The following is a 17,825-nucleotide window of genomic DNA, read 5'->3' on the forward strand; positions in this document are numbered from 1 at the left end:
TCATGGATTTTCCTGCTCAGGCTGGCTTTGAGCCATGATCCTCAGATCTCAGCCTACCTGAGTAGCTAGGACTATAGGCATAGGCCACCAGCACCCGGCAAGAGGATCAATTATGGAGAGAGAAGGAGACTGGAAGGTAGGAGGATGGACACAATCAAAGTACAGTGTATGCATGTATAGCAATGTCACAGTGAAACTCATTAATTTGAACAATTAATTTGTGTTAATCATTATAATTTTTTTAACGACCAAAAGAAAGTGCAAATTTGGCAGGGGTGGGGAGACTAGAGATTCTATCTAAAATAGGAGGAAGGGTAAAGCTCAAGTTGGTAGTTTTCAGTGCAAAGCCCTGGGTTCAAACTTCAGTACTATCAAAACCAAAACAACAACACTTCCACTAAGAAACCAAAATCAAACCAAGCAACAACAACAAACAAAGACTCTTAGAGGTTCCCAAATCTAGCTCATCACTTCATGATCGCAAATCTCTGCAATTCTGATTTTCAACCTGGTCTGGAAACCACTGTTGTAACCAATGAAGTATATAGAAAAACTGTACAGTAGTGACATAATCTCTTTGATTTTTCTCTACTGTCTGTTACAAGGTCTCCTCTTTCTTTTGAATTCTATTGCATCTTCTTTTCTCTTAGTCTAGCTGAAGATTTGTGTCAACTTTGCTTACTTTTAATAGACCCACTTCTTGTTGTTGTTGTTGTTGTTGTTGGTTGTGGGGCTTGAACTCTGGCCCTGGGTGCCGTCCCTTAGCTCTTCAGCTCAAGGCTTGAACCACAGCGCCACTTCCAGTTTTCTAGTGGTTAATTGGATAAGAGTCTCATGGGATTCTTTAAATACAAGATCATGTCATCTGCAAAGAGGGAGAGTTTTACTTCATCTTTCCCTGTTTGGATCCCTTTTACGTTTGCATCTTGTCTTATTGCTATAGCTAGGCATTCTAATACTAAATTGAAGAGAAGTGGAGAGAGTGGACATCCTTGTCTCATTCCTGAGTTAAGAGGAAATGGCTTCAGTTTTTTTTTTTTTTTTACCATTTTATAAATGCTGGTTGTAGGTTTGTCATATACAGCCTTTATTATATTGAAGAATGTTCCCTGGATTCCTAATTTTTCCAGAATCTTCATCATAAAGGGATCAAATGCTTTTTCTGCATCTAAAAGCCAGGCCCAAAGAAACATAGGTCCCATGGTTTCCCTTATTTGCAATTACTAGTATATGTCTGAGACAAGCAGAAATGGTCAGATAAGTTATGTTAGGCAAAATGAACCCCAAGATAAGGACTCAAATATTTTTTCTTTCTTGCGATTGTTTCTAACATATTTATAAGATGATTTCTTTGTTGCTTTGTATGTTCCTCCCCCATGGTATAACCCGTTTTCACTGAATTTGATGTTGGTATAATTTGTGGAGGGGAAGGGGGAAAAAAACAAATTGTTTAACTAGGGATACAGGTGGACCCATTGCAACAATGAGATGTACAAGTCGTTATGTCAAAAAACGAACTTTACAACTTTGGCCAGGGGAAGGGGGTGGGAGGGTGGATAGGAGGGAGCGGGGGTGGGGAGGGGGAGATGGGAAGGGATGGGAAGGGGAAACAAAGGAGGAAGCAACAATGCTTGATAAGAAATTTTCTCATTACCTTGCTCATGTATTTGTAACCCCTCTGTAAGGTATTTTCACAATTAAAAAAAAAAAAAAAGAGTCTCACGGACTTTCCTGCCCGGGCTGGCTTTGAACCGCGATCCTTAGATCTCAGCCTCCTGGGTAATTGTGATTACAGGTGTGAGCCACTGGCGCCTGGCCACTCACTTCTTTTTATAGTTTAAAATTTTATTTTATAGTTGTTCAGGTATCTATTTCATTCATTTCCACTGTGATCTTGTATAGTTTTCTTTCTTCTTTCTCCTGACTTTGGACTTAATTTTGTTTTGTTTTTAAAAATTTTCACTTCCATATGGAATAAATAATGTTAATTTTTTTTTCTTTTTAAATTTGAGGTCTTCCTTCTTTTCTTTTTTTTTTTTCTGCTGGTCATAGGGCTTGAACTTTGTGCTTGGGAGCTGTCCCTGAGCTCTTTTGCTCAAGGCTAGCGCTCTACCTACCACTTTGAGCCATAGCCCTACTTCCAGTTTTCTTGTGGTTAATTGACGAAAAGAGTCTCATGAGTATACTGCCCAGGCAGGCTCTCAACTGGGATCCTCAGATCTCAGCCTCCTGAGTAGCTAGGATTACAGGTGTGAGCCACTGGTGCCTGGCCCTTCTTTCCTACTATAGGTATATAGTGCTATAAATTTCTTTCTTAGGATTGCTATATTCTATATGGTTTTTTGTGTTCTTTTTTTCATTTATCTCAAGGTATTTTTTAATTTCTCTTTTGATTTCTTCTTTGGCCAATTAATTCAGGAGCCTGATTTTATTTTCCATAAACCTACAACTTTGCTAGTTTTCCTTGTTATTAATATCTAGATTCACACCATAGTAAGAGAAGATATTTGATAAGGTTTTAGTTTTCTTAAATTTATTGCCACTTGTGTAGCAGCTACAAAATATAGAGTGAACACTGTGTGCTTGAGAAAAATGAGTTTTTTACTATTGTTGGCAAGAATGTTTTATACAAGTCCTGTTTTCTAATTAATTTTGTCTGGATGATTTATGCATTATTGAAAGTGGGAATAGTGATGTACCTTACTCTATTGTATTGCAGTATGTATCTCCTGTTGTTAATATTTGCTTTATATGCTCAGTGCTTAGATCTTTGGTACATATATGTTTATAACCAGGTGTTTGGTGGTAAGTAGAATGAAACCCAGGGGCTCACTCATTCATGCTAGGCAAGTGCTCTACCAGGAGGTTACACCTTAGCCCTTGTCATAGCATCTTGATGAATTTCTTTGTTAGTATATAATGATCTTTTCTCTTGTGACATCTTTTTTTTTTTTTTTTGCCAGTCCTGGGCACTATCACTGAGCTTCTTTTGTTCAAGGCTAGCATCCTACAGCCACAGCACCACTTCCAGCTTTTTCTGTTTATGTAGTACTAAGGAACTGACCTCAGATTTTCATGCCTGATACGAGTACTCTACTAGTAAGCCACATTCCCAGCCCTCTTGTGACAACTTTTGAGTTTATATCTACATCTAATACAAAGGCATATGTTTTATTTCTTTACAGTTTAATCTGTGAATACCTCTCCTAACCCCCAACAAGTTAAAAGAAAGTCATATAGTATAAAATGAATTGAGGGGAGGAGACTTTTGGTACTCTGTGTCTTCTATCTATATTACCTTCCCCAAATATTCACAGTCTATTAAGTCTTTGACTACTTGTCTTTGCAGGTAGCAGAAAATATAGATAGATAGATAGATAGATAGATAGATAGATAGATAGATAGATAGATAGATAGATAGATAGATAGATAGATAGACAGATAATTTAAAATATATATGTATACATAATTTTTATTAATATTACTCCTTATTTTCTACTGGCTTTCTACACTACTTCATGCCTATCCAGGGTAGAAGGATTAAGAGCTGCTTTTACACACATTGGAGTCTGCCTAAAGTCCTGTTAGCCACTTGTCACAGCTCTACCCTGACTTCTCTAAGGCCTTGGTTTTCAGACATCCTGCCTTCTCACGGCTTGCTTACTGCCTTCTTTATGGGATTTGCATTGATTATTTTACCTTTACTCTTTTGACTCAAGCCTGAAATGTGCTTTTCTGTGTTAGTCAGCATGGGAATCTCCTTATCTCTAGCCTGAGTTCTTCTGTATGGCTAAATGTATAAGCTTTATAACCCCAAAGCTGGGGTAAATCTTTCTATTTTGTTGTCTTTTACTGTTGTTTTATTTTCAAGACTGTGCAAAACCAAGCTATTAAGTAGAAAAAAATGGCTGAAATGGGAGAGAGGGTAATAAAGGAAATAGCGAAGAGAAATGTAGCTAATATTACACATCAAAGAAAATCCCATAGGCCAGGTGGCCAATGGCTCACACCTGTAATCCTAGCTACTCAGGAGGCTGAGATCAGATGATCTAGGTTCAAAGCCAGCCCTGGCAGAAAAATTCCTGTGAGACTCTTATCTCTAATAAACCACTCAAAAACTGGAAATAGCACTGTGGCTGAAGTGGTGCTAGCCTTGAGCACAAAGAGGCTCAGGGACAGCACCCAGACCCTGAGTTCAAGGCCCACAGCTAACAAAAAGAAAAGAAAAGAAACCTCACTGGGCACCGATGGCTCACACCTGTAATCCTAGCTACTCAGGAAGCCGAGATCCGAAGATCACAGTTCAAAGCCAGCCCAGGCAGGAAAGTCCATGAAACGCTATCTTTAATAAACCACCAGAAAACTGGAAGTACTGCTGTGGCTCAAGTAGAAGAGTACTAGCTTTGAGCTGAAGATCTGAGAAACAGCACCCAGGCCCAGAGTTCAAGCACCAGGACCAACCAAAAAAAAAAAAGAAAGAAAGAAAGAAAAGAAACCTCAAAATGGATGGTAGAAGAAAAATAAAGGAGGGTGTAACAATGCTCCATAGGAAATGGACTCATTACCTTACTCATGTAACTGTAACCCCTCTGTACAGTATCTTTACAATAAAAAAATTAAAAAATCAAAAAAAAGAAAACCTCATAAAATACTGTTTGTAGGTATAATGGAGCATATTTTTAGATCTCTGTGTGCCTGTGTGTATCTGTATATGTATTTTAGTACACATATGCAAAGCTGTTTCTAAGACATTTGAAAATTTGTTATTTGAAATAATTTTTTACTTAATCTGTTTTCTTCTAAATTCTGGACTCACTTGCTTTGATTTGGGAATTGTAAAGGATAATAAGGACAAAATTAAACTTGAAATTATTTACTGAAATGTGTATGTCAATGAGTATCGCCTCAAAATAGTCACTTTAGGCCTCGCTATATTTATTCTGCTAATTTTATTATAGCCCTAAAGGTGTGTTGATTTGTCCCTTTGGAATACATAGCTCATTCTCATCTTACAAACTCTAAGTTGAAAATGTCAAAGTAAATTATTTTATCATTAAACCATGCTCTCCTCGTCCCATTCTCACCCACTGATGAAGCTAGACTCTAGCTTGATCATTTGCCTTCTAAATCATTCTTAAGTTTTGTAGTTATACACTTGATTTTTAGAGATAGACGAAGATTTTCTTTCCAAGAAGCAATTCAAATGAAATTCTGAAAAGTTGGAAAATAATTAAAAGTTACTTACTTAATTTTGCCTATTCTGGAATTTGAACTCAAGTCTCCTGCTTGTTTGGTTTGCTCACTCATCTATGGCTATACCATTTGAGCCACATCTCCAGTCCAGATTTTTGCTCTGTGTGTGTGTGTGTGTGTATACTTGTTTTTTTTTGGGGGGGGGTCCGGTCATGGGGCCTGAACTCTGGGCCTGGGTGCTGTCCCTCAGCTCTTCAGCTCAAGGCTAGCGCTCTACCACTTGAGCCACAGCGCCACTTCCAGCTTTTTTCTTTTTGCTTATGTGATACTGAGGAATCGAACCCAGGGCCTCAGGCATACAAGGCAAGCGCTCTACCACTGAGCCACCTTCCCAGCCCTGTGTGTATACTTGTGCAAGCACCAGTCCTGGGTCTTGAACTCAGAGCCTAGGCACTGTCCCTGAGCATTTTAACTCAAGAGCTCCATCTCTGGCTTGTTTGCTGGTTAATTGGAGATAAGTTTCATGGACAGCCTGGGCTGGCTTTGAATCTCCATCTTCAGGTCTCAGTCTTCTGAATAGCTAAAATTACATGTGTGAGCCACTGGCACCTGGCTTTTGCTAGTTATTTTGGAGGTGAGGTCTCAGGGACTTTTCTGCCTTGATCTTTTTTTTTTTTAATTGTGAAAATACTGTACAGAGGGATTACAATTACATGGGCAAGATAATGAGTACATTTCTTATCAAGCATTGTAGCCTCCTCCTTTGTTTCCCCTTCCCATCCCTTCCCATCCTTTCCCCCCAATCCTCCTCGCCCCCCTACCCCTGCACCAAGTTGTAAAGTTCATTTTCGTCATAACGACTTGTACATCTCATTGTTGCAATGGGTCCACCTGTATCCCTATTTAAACAATTTGTTTTTTCCCTTCCCCTCCACAAATTATACCGACATCAAATACAGTGAAAGCAGGGGTTATACTGTGGGGGAGGGACATACAAAGCAACAAAGAAATCATCTTATAAATGTGTTAGAAACAATCACATGAAAGAAGAAAAACATTTGAATACATATCTTAGGGTTCATTTCCCTAACATCACCTTATCTGATCTTTTTTTTTTGGGTCCAGTCGTGGGGCCTGAACTCTGGATCTGGGCGCTGTCCCTCAGCTCTTCAGCTCAAGACTAGCGCTTTACCACTTGAGCCACAGTGCCACTTCTGGCTTTTTTTTCTTTTTGCTTACGTGGTGCTGAGGAATCGAACCCAGGGCCTCATGCATGCAAGGCAAGCGCTCTACCACTGAGCCACCTTCCCAGCCCTTTTCTGCCTTGATCTTGATCTTGTGAATCTCAACCTTACAAACAGCTAGGATTGTAAGTGGGAGCCCCTGGGGATGATTATTCTAAGGCAAAGTACTGGTAATTTGGATGAATACATGTTGGAGGGCAGTTTGGGTAATTGTTTTAAACTAGTGATTCTCAGCTTGGGACAATTTTATCTGCTAGGTTACCTTTGGCAATTTCTGAAGATGTTTTTGCTTGTCTAATCTGGGGAGGATGGGTTTTTGGCAACTAGTAGGTAGAAGCTGGGGCCAAAACAATGGAAGATACTCAGGACAGCCTTGTACAGCTAAGAATTATCAGTTCTAATGAGGCTGAAAAATCCTGTTTTAAATAAGTTATTACTTTATTGTTGTTGCCCACATTTTAATATACTATTAAGTTTCTGATCTTACTAAAGCTCTGAAATCTTTCTGTATAACACTACAGACCTTTTTTTTTCTTTTTTTGGTTGTGGGCCTTGAACTCTGGGCCTGGGTGCTGGCCCTCAACTCTTCAGCTTAAGGAAAGTGCTCTACCACTTGATCCACAGTGCCACTTCCAGTTTTCTGGTGGTTTATTGGAGATGAGTCTCACAGACGTTTCTTTCCCAGGCTGGCTTTGAACTGGGATCCTCAGATCTCAGCCTCCTGAGTAGCTAGGATTACAGGCATGAGCCATTGGTGTCTGGCTAAGACTTTTGAAGCTTTGTTTCTGCTTAAGTGGAGAGGGCAGGTGGAACAGGAAAGCAATTTCTAGGAAAGCAAAGAGAAACAGACTTGCGTGGGAATACAGAAAAAGGCAGATTAATAGGTAGGTGGAAATTTCCTGAGTGTTTTTTTCCCCCCAGAGGTTCTTCCTCCACAGTCTACACAGAAACCCATCTGACCTCTGGTTTCCAGGATCAGACCCCTGACTTGACAATACAGGAAGGAAGGCTTTCCCTGCCCAATATCTGGCCTCCCTCGCCCCTTTCTCAGGGGCTAGGGCTGAATGAATTTTCCTTTGCACTCCCCACGCTCCTCCTCATCTATTCTTCTGACACTTTGTGCAATCCTTCTTATTGTCATTCAGTTAACATGTTGGCCTTTGTCTCTTCTGAATTTTGAGTTATAGTTAGCAAGGCCTTTTCTATACTGAGGTTATGAAGTATCTTCTACTATTGTCATCTTATACTTTCATGGTTCTGTTTTCTTTTCTCATTTCATCTTTAATCCATTTGGCATTCCTCCGTGCTGTATACTGTTTAAATTCTGTCTTCTCCCAGATAGCCATCCAGTCGTATAACATCGCTTATTAAATAGCTACTAGTTGTGCCCACTGACTTGGATGTCACCTTTATCATATACCGTGTATTATTTATATTTACATAAATAAAACAACTTTTACTGCATTTTAGAATGTTAGAAGAGAATCTGTTTTCTTTTTTATGAAAAACCTAGGGGATTTTTTTAATGTGTGCTAAAACATATACAATTTTAAAATGTACCATTATAACTATTTCAAAATATAAAGTTTGAGGATATTTAAGTCCATTTACATTGTGCAGCCCTGGCCATCATCTCTCTCTTAGAATTTGTTTTAATCTTTTTGTCAAATACCCCATTAATTTTGTGACACATTATCCATTAGTAAGGTACTTTGATTTCAGAGATCTTAAAATGTAGGAACACATATGTCTTAAAATTACTGAAATACATTCGGAATTCCCAAATGTAGTCAGTATATTTCTATATGTGCTGTTCTATTCATTTTTCTTCTTGAGTGTCATTGCTTACTTTTTTTTAATTACAGGAGATTTTAATCTGTGTGTGTGTGTGTGTGTGTGTGTGTGTGTGTGTAATGGAGTCTGAACTCTGGGCCTAGGCACTGTCCCTCAGCTCTTCAGCTCAAGGCTAGCACTCTACTATTTGAGCCATAGCACCACTTCCAGTTTTCTGGTGTTTTTTATTGGAGATAAGAGTCTCACGGACTTTCCTACCCTGGCTGGCTTTGGACCATGATCCTCAGATCTCAGCCTCCTGAGTAGATAGGATTACAGGCCTGAGCCACCGGTGCCCAGCTGTCCCTTAGTTTTTTTTTTACTCAAGGCTAGTGCTCTGCCACTTGAGACTTGAGCCATAGCTCACCTTCTAGCTTTTTCCTGATTAATTGGAGATAAGAATCTCACAGACGTTCCTGTACAGGTTGGCTTTGAACTGCCTCCTAAGTAGTTAGAATTGTAGATAGGAGCCACCGGCACCTGGTTTATATATTTTAAAATATAGTAGAGTTTCTCCTCACTGGTCATCTTTTTCAGAAGACTTCTGTTGTCTACGGTATGCTTCTCCATCTGTCCAGATAAAACAACTTCTCTCTGGCTCTGTATGTGTGTGAATGCGCACGCTTGCTCGTGCACACGTGAGTATGTGCATGCACATGTTCCAGCACTGGAACTTACTCAGGACCACACAGTCTCACTTGGCTTTTTCTCTTAAGGCTGGTTCCCTCTCACTTGAGCCATCCTTCCACTTCTGATGTTTGCTGGTTATTTGGAAACAAGAGTTTCAGCAACTTTTCTGCCCAAACTGGCTTTGAACTTCAGATCTTAGCCTCCTGAGTATCTAGGATTACAAGTGTGAGCCACGAGTGTCCAACTCTCCTTAGCTCTTAAGGTCTTTTTCTCTCTCTTTCAGTATTTATTTCACCTAGAACATGAAAATCTTGCATATAAATTGAATGGAGGGGTTAGATTGGCAAGTCTGATGCAGAATGAGGACTGGGTACAATGAGCATATAAACTGACATGTTGAATGGTCACCCCTTTGTACAACTACATAAAGTCAATAAAAATATAATTTAAAAACTTGCATATAATTCAGTAGGCAACTACACTACATGCCTTTTGAGTCATACTTTCAGTCATACTTGCTGTGTTTTCAGTGATTGCTGCGATTAAAAACTGCCGAAGTCTATTACATACATGGATGTCATAGTCCCAATGAAACCTATTATTTGTGTAATTGGATTGAAAAATCTGTGGGCACAGGAAATTTGCCAGTGACGTCAGCAGGATTCATGGTTTGAGAGGCTGTTGTGGGCCCATTGTCTTACACATCCCATTAGTAATTTGAGTTAATTTTAAGATAGAGATGCTTTTTCCTCTTTTAATTTATGTGTTCTTCTTTTCCAGTGACTACTAATACTTAGTTAAGACACAAATCCTTACTAAGACTTTTGGCTCCAACTTTTTTATTTTCAATAAACTATTTTGTTCAACTAAAAAAGAAGTCTCCACATAGGATCTTTAAGCGTTTGTGTATCTTCTCCACTTTCCTCTTCCACTTCTTTTTCTTGCTCCTCCACCACCACCACACCGCCACCACCACCTCCTCCTCCTCCTCTTTTTCCTCTTCCTCTTTTTCTTCTTTCCTCCTTCTCCTTCTTCTTCCTTCAGCTGTGCCATGATGGTATAACCTTCTCCTGACTTATTTTCTCCATAAGAGGGAGATATCCTATAGAGGTTACTAGAACTTTAGCCTTTTACAGGGAAGTTAGTAGAGTCCCTAAAAGACTGGAAATCTCACATATTTGAAACTGAATCAGCATTTATTGTGATTTACTAATGGATTTACCCTCTAAGTTTATTGCTCTGCCAGTTATTCCTATTAATTTTTTAGCATTTTAAATATTATATTACTAAAACCTTGCCTTTATTTGCATTTATAGGTGATAAACTCATTTCTGTTTTTTACTGGTGATTCCATTAAAATAATCAGTAAATCTTGTGGAAAATGGCCTTCAGCGACCTTACATCAAGGACTGTGCGCTTTTATGATAATTTAATCAAAGATGCTGGTGAGTAACCAAATTTCTTAATAAAGGTTAATCTTTCTTTTTATATCACATTCTCATATTAATAGGATTTTTATTGAAATGGAATGAGAGACTATGGCTTCACACTCCTTTATTACTAGTTAACAAAGAGGATTTCATTACATATAGAGAGATATAGCTACATAGATATTTATTACAATGCTTACCATGGTGAAAATAGCTTAAATACTTGGTGAAGGAGCCTGGTTAATGAATGATGGTGCATTGGCATAGAAGTCATTACCAGTAATTTTGGAGTGCTCTTTGAATTGATTCTTCTCCTAAGGGAAATTCTGGTTACTGACAATTGTGCCTACATCTATACTGATTCCTGAATGGGAATATTATAGCCCCCACTGGGATATCAGAAATTTTGGCATGGAATACTGAAGTGATACAGATTCTGAAGTCCTGGCCTTTTAAAAAAATCAATGGTTAGAACACTTGATACTATAGAAAGAAATTTAAAATATGCCAATGAAAGCAAAAGTTAAAGTACCACATGGGTTTCTTTTGTGGAAGTTAACAGTTATTCCTAGTTGTTAGAATCATGTTTGTTTGTTTCTGCTTTGGGGGCTTGAACTCAGGGATTTGTACTTGTCCATAGCAAACATACACTTTAATCCTGAACTTCACATAAGCCTTATGAGTTATTTTTATTTAATTATGTCTGTATTTAAAATTTTTTAAAATTTTTTGGGTTGGTCATTGGGCTTGAACTTTGGGCCTTGGCGCTGTCCCTCAGCTCTTCAGCTTAAGGCTAAGTGCTCTACTTCTTGAGCCACAGCACCACTTCCAGCTTTAAATTTTACAAGAACTATAGCCAATGTGTATTGCTTCTATAACTCTCTCTCTCTCTCTCTCTCTCTCTCTCTCTGCTTGAATTTGAGGCCTCATACTCTTGCTTAGCTTTCTTTTCTTTTCTTTTTATTGGTGTCAACTCTACAGCTTGAACTCATGGCCTGGGCACTGTTCCTGAGCTTTTTTGCTCAAGGCTAGCCTCTACCACTTGAGCTATACACAGCTCCACTTTTGCTTTTTGCTGGTTGGTTGGAGATGAGGATCTCATAGACTTTTCTGTGTGGGTTGGCTTTGAACTGCTATCCTCAGAGCTCAGCCTCCTGAGTAGTTAGGATCTAGACGTGAGCCACTGGCACCCGGTTTTGCTTCGTTTTTTTTTTTTTTTTTTAATCAGGGCTGCTATTTTACCATTTGAGCGAAGCCTCCAATCTAACATTTTATTGGTTAACTGGAGACAGAGTTAATGCAGACTTTTACTACCAGGCTGGCTTTGAACTATGCTCTTCCAGGTTGTAGCTTCTTGAGTAGCAAGGATTACAGATGTGAGCCATTGGTGTCTGGCTTTTTAAAATTACTACTTTTTTTAAAGTTACATATACTCACCACCCTATTTTAGATTGGCCTTTAACTCAAGAGTCAAATGGACTTAGATGATGGTCCTACAAATACAAAATGTTTTAATATGAACTCACAATTCCACTTTCTCCTTTTATCTGTGGATAAAGCTATTTATATTTTATTAGAAATACTTCCATCAAAAAGCTGAGCAATAGGACTGGGAATAAGGCTTAGTGTAGAGTGCCTGCCTAGCATGCATGAAGCCCTGGGTTTGATTCCTCAGTACCATATAAACAGAAAGGCTGGAGGTGGCATTGTGGCTCAAGTGGTAGAGCTAGCCTTGAACACAGAGGGAATGAAGAGAGTCCAGGCCCTGAGTTTAAGCCCCAGGACTGACAAAAAAAAAAAAAAAAGCTGAGCAATAGTAAATGAAAAAGAGATGACAAGGGGCTAGAGGTAGTTAAAGACAAATGAGAAGAGTCCTGGAAAGAGTTGTAAACAAAGCAGGAAATATAAGAGAAGAAGGGGAAGGCAGTGAAGGCATATATCTCAAGTTAGACTAATTTGAAGTTTGGAGTAGAAGGAAGGCCTGAAGGCCATGAAATGAAGACATCCAGAATTTACAACCGTCACTACTGAAGACTAAGAGATTCTGAACAAACTACATTTTGGCTGAGTCTCAGTTTCTTTGTGAGGAAAACAAAGGTGAAAAATAACAGCACCTGCCAAGTATTGTGGCATGTTATTACTGAGGAAGTATTCCAACACAAACAGTAGCAGTTACTGTTCCAGAAGACAGGATTTTATCTTCTACTACATTTAATATAAAGTATCAACTAAACATTTCTTTCTTCTCCTTTTTTCTTCCTCTTTCTCTTCTTCATCTTCTCTTCTTCTTCTTTTTGTCCAAGCAATCCTCATAGTCAGGTTTTCCTGACTCAGCCTTCCAAGTGTACCATTAAGCCTAACTAAGTATTTTCCTTGATAATATTTCTTTTCTTGTCAGGGACCAGCAGGATTAAAGATGTTTGGGGGGGGAGGGGTTGTGTTTTTTTCTTAATTTACAATTTTATGGAAACCTAGGAGACTTTTGTTATTGTACTTTGTATGGTATTGTTCTTTGAGAAGCTTTACCCTTAGACGGTCTAAACCTATAATCAGGGGTCAAAAGTTTCAAATGTATTTTTGGCTTTGCCCCTAATCCTGAATTGACTTCAAAAAACAAAAACAACTTACTGATCATCATGATTTTCAGATTGCTGGAGAACTAGTAGTCAGGCATAGCTGTTTCACGTGGAAAATTCCACAGCCACAACAATTTAAAGTGGCTTAATTAATACTTAAGCTGAAAGAGGATTTCCTATGCTTCTTAGATATGAAATGTCAGATTTTGAAATACTGCTATAGTAGTCTTTGGGACTGTAGAAAATGAAAAACGTTTTAATGATTAACAAGTAACTTTTTGTGTTTGATAGTAATCATTTTTCCGACTTAGTTCAAAAATATAGAATGGGAGTAGGATTTTTTTTTGAACCCTTAGAACTTCAAAAGTGCTAAGTGCTTGAGATACACATTTGCTTTTCCTTCCAGATGCTTAGAATCTTAAAAGGTGTACTCTCTGATCTAGTGCATACTTAAGAAGAGAACAATCTCTCATAAGTAGTTGATGGAAAAGCTCATTAATATTCTATAAATGCAGCATTGTACTTTGCCTGTTTTCTTTCTCTCTCTCTCTCTCTCAGCATTATTAAGTAAGTCATAAATCAGAACTTAGATAATCAAGCACAGCTTCTGCTTTCATCTTGGCTCTACTCATGAGACTAAACCAACTTTGATGCCAAGCAGATGATAGAAGAATCTCTCCCTCACTCTGTCTCTCTGTCTCTCAGGGAAGTGGGGAGCACTCAGCCCTGAGCCTAATGTAATTTATGGGATCATAGACTAAGTCAGAATTAACTTTAAATGTCATTGAGCAGTTCCCTCTTTAGCTCCTGTATAAAGCTGTGGCGTACATGTGAATGGAGGGCATTTAGTAGAGAGAAGGGTTACTCTCTCACATGGAAGTGACCTCCATTTTCAGCAAGGTAGAACTGCTGCCAAAAGAGATTGCAGGAAACAGGAAGTGTGAACAATAGCCAGAGCTGCAAACATTGTGTTCAGACTTCAAGTTTTGTTTCCTCAGTGAGGAGGAGCTAGTTTAAAAAATAAGAGAATAATCTCAGCAGAGCTTTGCTTTTACAAAGTGAATTTGAAAACTATGGAAGTCAGATGCAAGAGACTAGATTGAAAGGCAGGGAAAGCACATTGAGACAGGGGCTGAGCACCTAGAGGAAGACCTTGTGAAGACAGGTAGGGGAATTTGGTTAGACACCAGACCTGCGGCTCTCCACTCATGGTCATCATAGTAGCTTTTATACAATTATTATATATATACATATATTATATACAATTTATAGAATTATTATATATCAACAGATTATAGGTTTGGATATTTATGGGGTAAAATGATGTTATGATATATACATATATATGTGTGTGTGTATATATACATATACATATATATATATTTATATGCTGTAGCAAGCTAATAAACATAACCATCACTTCAAATTCTTACCATTTTTTTGTGATGAAAACATTTAAAATTTACTCCTAGCAGTCTTGAATTATAGAACACACTATTATTAAACTAAAGTTACTATGCATTAAATCTCAACTAAACTGATTCTTATTGTCTAACTCTTTGACCAATATCTCCTCTTCCATTTTGTCTCCCAAACCTCTGATGATACCATTTCCCTGAGTTCTAGTGTTTTATTTTATTTTATTTTTTGGATTTTCTTTAATTTTTTTTAAATTTTTATTTTTTTATTATGAAAATACTGTACAGAGGGGTTACAATTACATGGGCAAGATAATGAGTACATTTCTTATCAAGCATTGCAGCCTCCTCCTTTGTTAGTTCCAGTGTTTTAGATTTCATATATATGTGAAATCATGTAGTGTCTGCCTGGCTTATTTCACTTAGCATAATAATGTTCTTTTTCAGTTCATAAAGTTTCATTTTTTTTAAGGCTAAGTGATATTCTATTGTGTGTGATTGTGTGTATGTTCACACACACTGTTATTCTGTTGTCGACCTAGGTTAATTCTATGAATAATACCACAATGAACCTGGACATGCAGATATCTTTTACTGATCCCTTTCAATATAGATCCAGAAGTGGGATTCCCATTGACCATAGGGCAGTTCTGTACAGTCATCTATAATTGCTATATTCATTTATGTTCATCTCACAAATATACAAAGATTTCCCTTTCTCCGTATACTTCACAGTGCTTGTTATCTTTTAACTTCTTCATATGAGCAGTTCCCACCTAAGTAAGATCTTGTTCTGTTTCTTTTGTGTTTTCTTGTGGTACTGGAGCTTGAACTCAGTGCCTCGTGCTGTGTTCTACCACTTGAAGCATGCCTTGCTTCTAGCTGGTTATTTTCAAGGTAAGGTCTTACAAACTTTTTCTAAACCAGCTGGCCCTGAACTTTGATGTTGTGCTCTCAGCCTCCCAAGCATTATAGCCACTGGCAACTAGTTCTCATTCTGGTTCTGATTTGCATTTCCCCCAATGATAAGTTATATTGAGCATTTATTCATATTTCCACTGGCCATCTGCATGTCTCTCATTTCTAAATAGTGAATCAGGTTCTTTGTCCAGTTCTTTTTTATGGATTAAAAAAGTGTATGTTTCCTAAGATCTAGGATTCTGATTGAGTTGGCTTAGGATTATTTTTTGTCATGGGACTTTTAATGGCAAAATACAAGAGGTAATTAATTGTGCTGCTGTGACAGAATTTGTACTGTCACAGCAGCAGCAAGTTTACTGACCACTTAAAGCTCTTTTACATGAAATTTATTTAACTTTATATGAAATACATGTTTTATGCCCAATTCACAGATGAGCAAACTAAGCACAGAAAAGTTAAATCAGTTTCCCAAAACTATATATCAGGCCAGAGAGTAAGCAGGGGTCATAACACAGATTGTCTTGCTCCAGATTTTTGGTGAAATAGAATTTAAAGCTTGGTATTTTATTATTTGAAAATGATAGATTAACCAACTTTTAACTGAAATATTAACCAGTAATTTTTTAATATGTAGGACTTGAAAGTCACACGTGGGATTTTAAGAAAAGGTCTATGCTGAAAATGTTAAGTTGTAGGAAAAAACAATTTGTTTAAAAAATTGTTCTCTTCTGCTTCCTGAGCCAGCCCAGCATGGTTCTCCTGGCTTATTTTCTTCCCACTGCCACCAGAGAAAGAACCAAAAGATGGTGTGATTTGATATTTCCCACATGGAGACAATGAAACTATAAGATAAAATAAATTCCCAATTAAGAAATCTGTGTTAGTGCTTAAAAATAACTGAAGTTGCTGGATGCTGGTGGCTCATGCCTATAATCCTTGCTACTCAGGAATCTGAAATCTGAAGATCATGGTATAAAGTCCATTTGGTTAGGAAAGTCTGTGAGACTCCAATAAACTACAAAGCAATCCAGAAATAGAGCTGTAGCTCAAGTTGTAGAGTGCTTGCCTTAAGTAAGAAAGCTCAGGGGCAGTGACCAGGCCCTAAATTCAAGCCCTGCACCAGCATAAAAACCCTAATTACAATCCATAATTGAAATTACTGTTATCAACAGAACAATATAAAATTTTATAAAGTGAAGGGAAAATCCAGTCTTCCATACTCTCACCACATAAAGTGATACTAATGTCTTCCTGTGGTGCTGTTACAATTGTCTTTATTTCATTAGGAATAAAACCTATTCAGTAAAATGATTTATGACGTTTGTATACGTAAGATTTGTATTGCCCACTGATAACAGGGATCTATTAAAGATTGATCAGCTTACTATCAATATCAGGTTTCAGGTGCTCATCTGAAAAAAAAAGTTGGTTGCCCTCAATTTTGTCTTGGCAAGTGTGTGCATTTACACATTGTTTTTTTTTTTTTTTTCTCTTAGATCCAAGAGTTGAAGACTGGCTCTTAATGTCCTCACCTCTGCCACAAACCATCATCCTGGGACTCTATGTCTATTTTGTCACATCTCTGGGACCAAAGCTCATGGAGAATCGAAAGCCCTTTGAACTCAAGAAAGCAATGATAACGTACAATTTTTTCATAGTACTCTTTTCTGTGTATCTGTGTTATGAGGCAAGTGTCTTCAGTATTCCTAATGGGAGAATTTTGCCCAAGTCTTTGTGTTTATGTGCCATTTTTTTTGTAACTGATATAAGTTAATGTGTTGAGAGGTAGGAATTTTGAAAACTGAGCTCATGGGAACAAGTGCATAACAAAAGACATTTTATAGGTAGGCCAGATAATAAACGTATAATCCAAAGATTTGTACAGTTAGCCTTAGATAATTGACTGAATTCATGAACATTAGTTTTGAGGAAAGTCATGCTCAGAGAAATCAAATAACTTACTCGGAGTAAAATAGTTTAAGTGAAGGACTGATCCTTGAATACTGCATCTGGTATCAGAGTTCCTTCTGTGTTCTGTAATGAGTAGTCATCATCACGGTAGAAACTTCTGGTATCTGTGTGATAAGCTACACAATGATGGACTATTTGGGTTTTATTTACCTGAACTTTGGGGCAAAAGAGAGCATAGACTCATACAAAACAGTAGGTGGAGGGGCTAGTCCTTTGATTGTCACTAAGGGGAATAGGCTCTCTACACTCTGAAAGCAACTTCACAAATTCTCTTTCCATAATGCTGTCAACATACCTGCCACCCAAGTGTAGCCATTTCTCTAGGATTCTTTCCCATTCTGGCTGATTTCCTTATTCTGTTATTTCTCCAGCAGAATAGCTTGCCCTAACCACAATTTACCAGTGCTCATTCATAACTCTACGAGGAGCTGCAGTAGCTCCCTGCCCTCCTTAACATCAACCTGATTCTTGCTACAAATCTACCCAATCCAATCACCTAAAATCTACTCTGGCCTTCTTCTTCAAAGGCCTCCCTGGAGCTTCACTGTGCTCACTTCTACTTTATTTCTAAAATTAACTCACAGACCATTCTAGTGTTTCTTCTAGAGT

At 38.0% G+C, this 17,825-nt stretch overlaps 1 protein-coding gene across 2 annotated transcripts in view; it reads left to right on the forward strand.

The window, feature by feature from the left end:
* Positions 1 to 17,825, forward strand: part of Elovl7 (ELOVL fatty acid elongase 7) — a 76,661-nt gene that overhangs the window by 43,462 nt on the left and 15,374 nt on the right. Inside the window, exons 2-3 of one of the 2 annotated variants that reach the window (XM_013025248.1) lie at positions 10,217 to 10,345; positions 16,742 to 16,932. In XM_013025248.1, the coding sequence (XP_012880702.1) occupies positions 10,282 to 10,345; positions 16,742 to 16,932 (255 nt within the window). In that variant the 5' untranslated portion in view covers positions 10,217 to 10,281. Of the gene's footprint in view, positions 1 to 10,216; positions 10,346 to 16,741; positions 16,933 to 17,825 lie in introns of those variants that run through there. The other variant, XM_013025249.1, reaches the window with a different exon arrangement.

The sequence above is a fragment of the Dipodomys ordii genome, unplaced genomic scaffold (assembly GCF_000151885.1).
Source record: "Dipodomys ordii isolate 6190 unplaced genomic scaffold, Dord_2.0 Scaffold83, whole genome shotgun sequence".
NCBI classification, from domain to species: domain Eukaryota; kingdom Metazoa; phylum Chordata; class Mammalia; order Rodentia; family Heteromyidae; genus Dipodomys; species Dipodomys ordii.